Source organism: Argentina silus (genome assembly GCF_951799395.1).
Source record: "Argentina silus genome assembly, chromosome: 7".
Taxonomy (NCBI): Eukaryota; Metazoa; Chordata; class Actinopteri; order Argentiniformes; family Argentinidae; genus Argentina; species Argentina silus.
This window is the reverse complement of record NC_139661.1, coordinates 13481891-13491890: the sequence shown is the minus strand read 5'-3', so window position 1 is coordinate 13491890 and position 10000 is coordinate 13481891. Positions and strand designations below refer to the sequence as shown.

The 10000-nt window shown below is 45.4% G+C and overlaps 3 protein-coding genes across 4 annotated transcripts in view; all 3 read right to left on the bottom strand.

Annotated features, from left to right (window-relative positions):
* Positions 1-714, bottom strand: part of LOC310807446 (kinesin-like protein KIF27) — a gene marked incomplete at its 5' end in the record, with an annotated part of 8545 nt that extends 7831 nt beyond the window's left edge. Inside the window, 2 exons of the mRNA XM_083673946.1 lie at positions 1-161; positions 414-714. The exon at positions 1-161 is cut by the window's left edge and continues 40 nt beyond it. Coding sequence (XP_083530072.1) covers positions 1-161; positions 414-714 — 462 coding nt within the window. The remainder of the gene's footprint in view (positions 162-413) is intronic.
* Positions 715-1600: 886 nt separating this feature from the next.
* On the bottom strand, positions 1601-4874 carry qng1 (Q-nucleotide N-glycosylase 1). Of its 2 annotated transcripts, none has more exons than XM_083672701.1 (5): positions 4824-4874; positions 3777-4130; positions 3299-3555; positions 2120-2315; positions 1601-2003 (listed from the first exon to the last, which is right to left on the bottom strand). In XM_083672701.1, exons 2-5 carry the CDS (start codon positions 4114-4116, stop codon positions 1774-1776), a joined length of 1023 nt encoding a protein of 340 aa, XP_083528827.1. In that variant the 5' UTR covers positions 4117-4130; positions 4824-4874; the 3' UTR covers positions 1601-1773. The 2 variants fall into 2 exon arrangements, with proteins under 2 accessions (XP_083528827.1, XP_083528828.1); XM_083672702.1 differs by having other exon boundaries at positions 4830-4848.
* Positions 4875-6468: 1594 nt separating this feature from the next.
* hnrnpk (heterogeneous nuclear ribonucleoprotein K) overlaps positions 6469-10000 on the bottom strand; it is a 12194-nt gene continuing 8662 nt past the window's right edge. The window contains 4 exon segments of the mRNA XM_083673731.1: positions 6469-7306; positions 8409-8578; positions 9138-9205; positions 9348-9380. Of these exon segments, the coding sequence (XP_083529857.1) occupies positions 7276-7306; positions 8409-8578; positions 9138-9205; positions 9348-9380 (302 nt within the window). The 3' untranslated portion in view covers positions 6469-7275.

Genomic DNA, 10000 nt, shown 5'->3' with positions numbered 1-10000 from the left:
GTGGGAAGTGTGCAGCTCCAGCAGGTCCCGGAGCTCCTCCCGGTACAGCTCCACGTATGACACCCTCACTCCCACGTCTGCCTCCCCCCTCTCCCCCCTCTCCCCCAGCAGCAGGAACAGATCCTGGGCCACACGGCGGATGATCCCCCCCTCCTCCTCCTCTGGCAAGGATGCTGAGAGGGAGGCAGGGATGGAGAGATAACTGTTGTTATCTTGTGTTTCTGCTGCTTAATACTCTTGTCACCTTATGTTATTGTTTTCATTATTATTATTACTGGATTTAGTATCATTTATTATCATTCGTGGATTGAAACGAAAGTATTGAAACGAATCCATCGCTCCGATATTGGCGTCTGTCAGCGTGATACTCAATCCACGTACGGTTGAATGGTTTTGTGTGAACGTAAACTTACCGACGTGCCCACCGCCGAGTGTGTATGTCTTCCCCGACCCGGTTTGCCCGTAGGCGAACACCGTGGCGTTGTAGCCTTCGACCAGAGAAGCCACCAGCGGTCTGACACAGGACTCGTAAATCTGGTCCTGCGGTTCTGTCGGTCCAAACGCGTGGTCGAAGGAGAAGGTTCGGTCGCTGCCCAGCATTACCTGAGCCGAGTCGGGTACCACTCGGACACACACCTGGTGGTTGTGGAGGATCTCTTTGGGAAGCAGCGGTCGGACTCGAACTGCTACCCGCACACACACCTCACCGGCCATGGCGAAACCGAACCGGGTGCTCGTAACTGGACTCACAAACCGTTCCTCGGGTCTTTTATCTACGGAGTTTCACAAAGCCTCTCTCACACCGTCTGTCATGTTTACAAGAGGTTTGTGTTGACTTTGCTTCCAGATTGAGGACACACTTCACTCGGTGTGTGTACGTCTGTAAAGTAGTTGTAGCATGTTAGAACGTGAAAATGGCTCACACTGAAATTAACGTTAGTTCGCTTCGATCCGACAAAAGTTTAGCTGGCCGTTTAAGAACAACTTTCCGTTATCCGTTTTCCACCCTGCTCCGTTTTGTTGTCACTCCGCAGTTGCCTTGGAAACCAGGCGATGCCAGCGGATACTCGAGGAATGTTCAAGAGGGACTCGTGGAGGAGCAGATCGCTGCAACAGCGCCACCCTGTGGTGTTTTAGGAAGTATCGTCTAGACTCTAGGATATCACTACGGAATCCACGAGAAAGTCGTTCTCACACAAAACTTCCTCACTTCCCAAACGTTGTCATCCTCGCACCGTCGTCGAAACAGCATCATTCCATCAGTGATCATCCGTGGATCAAGAAGGTGTCAGTCCTCAGGTGTCATTCCTTAACGCATCATTCCTTAGTTCAAAGTTACTCGACGTTTGGGATGAGAAGTGAGGCAGTTTTGTGTGAGAACTGACGACTTCTTTATATGGATTCCGTATTACCTCATTTAATGTAAGGCATAATAACATTCACATTCAAATGATGTAATGTATGTTGGAAAATAGATGCTATAGTGTACATATCCAGTTCTGGAAGTCAATCTCTCCAAAGCAACACAACCACAGCCACATATTGTCTGCAGTGGGGGTCAATAACACAATAAATAAAGGACATCATTTTGATCATTAGTTGTTTTTATTCACAGTGTGTATGTGTGTGTGTGTGTGTGTGTGTGTGGTCTACACAATAAACAAAGGACATCATTTTGATCATTCGTTTTTTTTTTCACAGTCTGTCTGTGTGTGTGTCTGTGTGTGTGTGTGTGTGTGTGTGTGTGTGTGTGTGTGTGTGTAACCCTGTAGTTCAGTAGTAAATACAGCGTGTGTGGTGTATAGGGATGTGGGCCATCTCTTGGTGGTGCTGCTTGGCGTAGGGCCACAGGTAGAAGTCTATGAGGGCAGAGTTGATGCTGCAGGGCGTCCCATCTCTCTCCTCCACCAAGGACCACAGACAGGTTCTGATCCGCTCCACACACCAGATGGAGCAGCCTCGGATCTCCACTTCCCTCCGGTCCCCTGAGCTCAGCAGCTCACCTGGGGAAGAGAGACAAAGATCACATCACTGTCGTATACACACTTACTGTAAACATCCACATTTAAAACACGCACACAGACAGACAGACAGAAACAAACACACCTCTCTTTCTCACCTTTCTCCAGCGCCTGCAGCAGTGTGTGTGAGTATCGCAGGGCTCCAAGGTGGACCAGGGCCTGTGGTACTCTGTAGTCCGGGAACATGGTGAGGTAGTCCAAGTTGGGGATGTCCCCCTCCCCCCTAGCCTCCATGATGCCCCAGAAGTCAGCCACCAGGATCTGAGCCCGCTTGTAGAAGGAGAGCCTCTTACCCTGGAGGAGATGAGACACCAGCACAGGACGTTACTGGAACAACTCTCACTACAGAGGATGATGCTAAGCTACGTATCCTCTTTGCTCTCACACAAGAAGATATTTATTTTATTTGTTTATCAGGATCCTCATTAGCTGTTAGCATTAGCATGCAGCCACTACTCTTCCTGGGTTCCACGTAGAATCAGACACATGACAGAGTACAGAACAGCTATAGACAGAAGAGCCATATTCAAAACAGCTATAGACAGAACAATTACATATAAGAACAACATAAGATATTAGAACAATACATGCAAAAAATAACTAATAATGTCATATTGTCAAGACACCAAGAAACAACAACATACCTTTTACACTATATATATATATACACATATATATATATGAATAACCATTAATATTCGTAATATTAAATATTAATACATTTGATATTTAGAAAAAGGAGGCTAGAAGATACAACAGTCATAAACTGATTACCACAAGCAACCCAACTCCACCTCAGGAGGGAGAGAGCCGTGGTGGAGACCTGTCCTCCCATCTCTGGCCAGGAGGGGGTGCTGTGAGATCACTCTGGCAGCTTCTCACCAGTACTATCTCGTGTGTTTCAGGTGTGTGTCAGTGAGAGAGTTGCACGTTTATAAGTATAAGTACCTCGGCACTGACAGTATCCATCTTTTTAAACTTGCTTTTAATCTTTTAATAAACAGTTTTTATTGTTGTTTTTACTGAATGTGCTTTTGTTTTACTTTTTATTTATCTGTCTATTCTTGTTCTCTCCATGGAATGTAGTGTCTTTGAGTACTAAGAAAAACGCTATACAAAATAAATGCATTATTATTATTATTATATGATGCATGTTTGTCATGTTTTCAAAGCAGTTATGTATACACATTGTGTGAGTGAGTGAGTGAGTGGTTGGTTTTGTCTGTGCGTGTGCGTGTGTGAATGAGTGTGTGTGTGTGTGTGTGCGTGCGTACAACCTCGTACGTGGCCTCATCTCTGTAGGAGGGCAGCTTGTCGACAATGAGCTCCACCATCTTCTGGGCGTCGTTCTGGGCAGGGCTTATGAAGCTCCGGAAGCTTCCACCGTGCTGCAGGAGGACACGCCCCCCCTCGGTCAGAGCACCATGGCGCTCCGGGAGCATGGGCATGGCCGTGGCGTTGTCGGAGCGGAGGACACGCCCCAACTCCTCCACACTCATCTGAGAGAAGTACGACGGCTCAGTGATGGGAACACCTAGGACACACACACACACACACACACACACACACACACACACACACACACACACACAGTAGAATAAGTAAAAGTGAGTGATTTCAATTACAGGTGGTTGTAATGATGGAATATTGGCAATACAACAATTATAGCAAAAATTAGAAAAAGATTGACCAGCGCATGTGTGTATGTGCATGTGTGTATGGTGGACCAGCCGGTGCAGCAGCACCAGGCCTCACCCTCATCCATGGCTCTGGTGATGGCAGCACAGAGGGTCATGTACCCCCGGTAGGTGCTCCCTCTGTGGGTCACCTCACACTGCTGCTCCTCCTGCTCCGGCCAGAAGGAGAAGTTCAGCGTGTCCACCACAAACACCCAGTTCAGGGCCTGGTCTGAGGCGGGGGCGGGGGCCAGGGGGTTAGCCTTCTTCCAGCCACTGGCCGTCAGCTCCTGGCTGTCCCTCAGGGCGTAGAGCATCTCCGCCACCCTGCGCACCCCCTCCTCCTCCACAAACACATCCTGGCTGCGCTCTGCCACAAACCGGCCAGACTCACGTGGGGGAAGCGGGGGGGTCGCCATCAATACTGTCAACACTAACACCGGTCATGTCACATTTGGATTATTATGGAGCTTTACACCATCAAACAACATTAGTTTATGCGTCCTGGGGTGGTCCAGTGGTCGAGCACCATACCTACAGTGCATAAATATGTCCATGTTGGCATAACCTTACTTCACTGTCTCTATACAATAAAATATGACTAAAAAAGAATAACCTTAAACAATATTAGTTTATGATTGCAGTAGACACAGTCACGCGGCTGTTGTGGTCCTCTATGGCTCAGTCGGTAGAGCATGGCACTAACAACGCTTAGGTGGTGGGTTTGATTCCCACTGGGACCATATATACTGAAACATGTATGCACTCGCTGCAATGTAAGTTGCTTTGGTTAAAAGCGTCAGCTAAATGGCATGTATTATTATATTACGGTGAAGCCCTCAAACCAGGACATTTCTAAGCAGAGCTCAGAGACGGGTAACGTAACCGTCATCACTCTCTCTGCTGTGCGAGACCCTTTATGGGGCAACTGATTTGCATATTGTATGGAGTAACTTCTCTGAACGCTTATTGAAGGTCTCATACACAGACATTTATTGAGACCACAAAGGTACCTGCTCCTCCAACTCCTCGTAATTCATATTTCAGTCAATAGAAATGATTTGTAGGTCTATATTATAAGGCTTGGTATGTTAAGAGTCCACATAGCCCAAATGGAAAAACGTACCTTTACCATGAGACCAGCAGAGTGAAATCACACAAGTTTGTCGCGGTCCGAAGTAGCATCCGGTAAGTTCTGTCATTCATTCACCCAATCAGAGCGGCCTGTTTGGTCACGTGAAATCAACCAATTACACTCTGTGTAGCGATTCGGCCAAAGATACAATGGGCTGGTTTCACAGACGAGGCTGAAGCCTAGTCTTAGACTAAAAAGCATCCTCAGTGTCAATTTGCCATTGAAAGTATGAATTAGTCCAGGACTAAGCTTAAGCCTTGTCTGTGAAACCGGCCCTATATTTCTCAGAGCACAGACTACACTACATGACCGTGTACCTTGATCCCTACGTTATAGTTTATGATGAATATGTGCTGCGCTGCGCATGACAACATACAGACGTCATGAAATGTTTAACAGGTAGTTACTTCTGCCAGTCTAATGACATCCCAACATTTGAGTCAGCAGGCTTGGTAAAAAGTGGCATATTTGTTGATTTGAAATTAAATCCGAGGTCCCTTAATTTGAAAAATGAAGAACAAGTTAAGGTACATGAGGGTTGTTTGTCATTGAAGGGGGCATTTACAGGGGTTTTACCCTCTTAAGACACCTCTTATCCATGTTGAAGGGGTTTTAAAACACAGAAGGTACCTTAATATAAGAACTTAAATACACAAGGTACACATTCAGGGGTTGTTTAAGTGGTCTTGCCCCTGTAATTCTCATTTTACTATCTTAAAAATCCCACGGTTTGTAAGTCAGAAGGTGCCTTCATTTTTAAAAGGACAAGTTAAGGAACACATTCAGGGGTCAAACAGGGGTCGTTGAAGGTGGTTTTTCATTGTTTCATTGGTATATCATGGGGTGTGTTCCCCTTAATAACCCTGTAATCCATGCAAAAAAACTTAATTTAGCAAATTTCCAGTCAAACTATTCTATGAGTGTTTGTCTTGTTGTCTAAAGCTACATTGTGGCTCCCTGATGATTGGACACCTGACATTTTAAATAGGTGTCAAGAATGTAAACATGCTAGTTCGATCAAAAAGGTAAGAGGTGTGTTTCCCTATTGCAGAAAGCTGCAGAGTAGACATTTCCCTGTTCATGCATCATTCAGCATCTAGCAGAGACGGGAAACGTAACTGTCATCACTCTCTCTGCTGTGCTGATTTGCATATTGTATGGAGTCATGGACAGGAAGCACCAGGACACTTGCGAGTAGCTAGCATAAACCAAACAATGTTTGTTCATTACATATCCTTACCGGTCCCTGGATAAACAGCAAATGCTTGAAGGTAATTATGTAACTGTATAATTAACATAATTTATGACTTAACTGTTTGCTCAGAACAAGCATTGTGATTGTCTGAGAGGTGTTCAAAGCAGTGATTTAATGGACTAATATGTCTTCACCTCTCTAATTTCCAACCAAGTGTTGATGAATTCTATTTAAAAAATCCTCATGGAAAACAAAATCTAGATAGTGGTGTGCTTCTGTGGTAATACAATACATCAGAGTACAGCTTATATTTCGCCACTAGATATACTATTGATATTTTGCCTTGAATTTGTCCACCAGAAAAGGTTTAACCAGTAACCAGTCACTGAGGAGCTTATTAGTCCCTCCCCTCCCCCAAACCTTCAACACACAACAACGTCATACAATGTCCTACATTTATTATTAAAAATCATAAAATGTTCCATACAAAAAAGAAAAGCTTACATTCTGCACATTGGTTGCACTGAGTGGTGAGGGGCGGGCAGTGTGTGTGAGAGACTCAACACAGACAGAGATATAACACACACACACACACACACACACGACAGGCTTACTCTACTGAGACACACACACACAATCAAACAAACACACACACACACACACATACACACACACACACACACCATAGAAAACAAACCCATCCAAAAATAAAGGTAGCCCATGTTCTGTTCTCTGTCCAGAGACTCCACATGTACACAGATGTATGTGTTTAAAAATGCAGATAGACAGATGAGGAGGAGAGGAGTAGAGGACTACAGGACTGCAGAACATCTACAAGTAGCACAGGAATGTTGGACTTTTTTTTTTTTTTTTAAAGAAGAAAAAAAAAGAAAGAAAAAAAAACCTGAAAATAAAATACAATTCAAAAGAAACCCCACAGAACCAGGACAATAAGCTGTGGGTGGGGGTTGTGTGGTGGTGGTGTGTGTGTGTGTGTGTGGGGGGGGGGGGGGGGGGGGGGTCATGGGGGGCTTTGCTTCAATCTTAGTCTCCTGGCTTTAGAAGAACTGACCAGAGAACTGCTTCACACTGAAATATAAAGAGTAAAAATAAAAAAATAAAATAAAAAGAGAATTCACAGGACTCAGGAGTCAATGAAGAGATATAGAGATGGGGGGGATGGGGGTGGGGGGGAGACACAGAGAGCTTGGGCGTCTGAGCGGTGGAGTGGAGGCTAGGCGGGGGGTGTTAGTCCTGGTGTCCCAGCAGGTGCAGGGCGCTGAAGGGGAGAGGAGGAGGGAAGGGAGGCAGGGTTAGTCACCATGGCTACTGGACGTCCACAATGACAGGCCTACAGCAGAGGTGGCATATTAGCATTCGTAGCCTCTATAGCATAATTAGCATATTTAGCACAATTAGCATCTTCAGCATCAGTGCAATATGAGAGGAAAAAATAAGAAATGCTGACGGTTACCGGGGAGACAGAAGAGAAGAGGAGGAGCCTGTGCCGTTTGGTAGACTGTGATTTGTTGTCAGTTCATCTAACTAGAAACAACAAAATCACTAGTCTTCCACACAGCAGCAGGCAGGAAAGTCAGTCCACACCTGCTTCACAGCGCCCTCTGAAACGGGATGTCTGAACAGCGTGGCACTGGATTGGCATTATCAAAACCTGACTCGCGGTTAAGTCATGTCAAAATGCGCAAAAAAAATACCAGCTAAAATGCCGAATTCACTGAAGAACATTGTAACGCTTTCAAAGATAGTTACTCCATCATGACTAAATATTCAGTTTAATTTGCCATGTAATGTTTACATAATGGCGCCGAAAAAGTTCACCACATGGAGCAGAAACACTCTTCCATTGTTTGGGGAGAACCCTGTAAAAACCTTTTACAATGATGAACTTTTATCATCACAAATATGTCAAAAGAATCTTTTGAATTCCATTAAAAAAAAATTATACGAGTCTAAAGATGTACACACGTCATGTTTATAGGAGGCTAAAGATGACATGGATGTAGGATGGGTCTTGTTCACGGCCATTTCACAAGAGGAAGCTGCAACGAGGTTGGACATTGCAGGAAGGGAAGGAGAGAGGTTAGTCAACACCAGGCAGAGGCTCGACTACCAAGAGGGTTAGGGCTCTAAAGCACAGTAGTCAGTCACACACAACTAAATATATATCGACATATATATATATATTTATATATTTGGAGACTAGAAAAAGGTGAGAGATAAGACTGAAGACCAGAGGGGGATCAGGTGAGAAGAGGAGGTAATAGAGAGAAAGGGAGAGGGAGGGCAGGCAGGCAGGCAGGTAGGTAGGTAGAGAGTAAGACGTGGTGGATGTTCAGTCGTAGAGGTCGTCTAGGACTTGCCTATTCTGCAATAGGTACTGAGCATTCTGGATCTGGTCTTGGGTGCCGCTGATGGTGATGATGCGGTCCTCGGACCCTTCCAGAGGCTCGTCGATCTTGATGGACGCTCCAGACTCGTGTCTGATCTGCTTGATCCTCTGGCCTCCCTTACCGATGATGGAGCCAGCCAGCTAGAGACACAGACCATGACAACCGGTTTGTTGATGCTTTAAGGTTAAATCTCGTTGAGATCAAAGCTCTTTCACAAGAGAGATCACCTGGTCCAAGACAGTTGTGTGTCATGTATGTCAAAGTGTGGAAATACTCAACTGATATAAATGCTCTCAACTGTGCACTCTGGATAAGAGCACACTCATCTGAGTTGCACTACAGCATCCCGGTCCTGATCCGTTGCATTCTAGTCTATTCCTCTGTATCTAGAACTCTCTACGCGCCTCACCGGAGCGCGCTGTCATGACAGCCCCAAGCTGTTTCCTTCGTCAGGAGCTGACTTTACCCTACATCACCAGCATGCTCTGTGTCTGACCCCACGTGGGCCATGGTATAATGTGTGTGTGTGTGTGAGAGTGTTCATTAATAATGTGCATGTGTGTGTGTCGGGAGGCTCGTCTTAGGTTACGGTGGCTGAGGCAGACTGATCTGTGAAGCTGAGGAAAGGAGTGTGTGTGTGTGTGTGTGTGTGTGTGAGAGAGAGAGAGGAGAGCAGCCCTCCTCCAGTTTCATACTCACATCTTTGGGGATCGTCACTTGTGTGGTGATGACTGGGCCACCCAGATCACTATAGGAGCCACGTCCACCTAGCACACGAAGGAGGGAGGGAGGGAGGGAGGGAGAGGGAGAGAAGGAGAGAGAATCAAATGTCAATCAGGTAACTCTGTTTCTAAATGTTTTTGAAGTATAATACAAATAAAATATGATTGATTGGCTTTAGAGCCTCACCAGACTGGTAGGAGTCCCAGGATGAGCTGTTGTCTGTTTACAGAGAGAGAGAAAACAACTATTCAGATAAACAGTTCTAATATGTCTGAAGTTCAACATGAAAACTTCCAGCTTCCTGGCAAAAACAAAATACTGGAGGAACGGTTGCACCAAGTGGAACGTTAGGTGATTCACGGAGCTGTTTGGGAAAGTAACGCCAGATGTCGCTAGGAGCCATTCTCAATCAATAAAATGTGTCCAAAGGTTGTTTGACGACTCACTCGCAAAAGAAGCGGGTGAAGCGTGTTAGGAGGGTTGTGTGTGACTCTAGGCGCTGACTTTTCAAACGGGCCGCAGCACACTTCAGAGCTCTGTGGCTGTGTAAAGCGGCATACGTCACAGCGCGTGGGAAACCGTTTTAGGAAGAGCTAAGAAAATACAATGTATCGTCCAACATACACATGCCTTGACCTGAATGGCCATTTTCAAATAACTTTTTATTCATTATGCAGTCCCAGGATGTCAAAAACGTCAATATGACCAATGTGGGCCTTAAAAGCAATATTCTAACAGAATACCAGCAACATGCAGGTCAGTAACAAGGACTCAAGCTGATATGCACAAACAGAGTAGGATTATCAGGCGTGTCATCTTTAAACCGTATTATAGGCCCA

Coding starts and splice junctions, on each gene's coding strand:
- qng1 (XM_083672701.1), bottom strand. CDS start 4,116: ATGGCGACCCCCCCGCTTCCCCCACGTGAGTCTGGCCGGTTTGTGGCA. Junction 3,556..3,776: donor CACCAGAGCCATGGATGAGG/GTGAGGCCTGGT, acceptor TGTGTGTCCTAG/GTGTTCCCATCACTGAGCCG. Junction 2,004..2,119: donor GCTGCAGGCGCTGGAGAAAG/GTGAGAAAGAGA, acceptor TCTCTTCCCCAG/GTGAGCTGCTGAGCTCAGGG.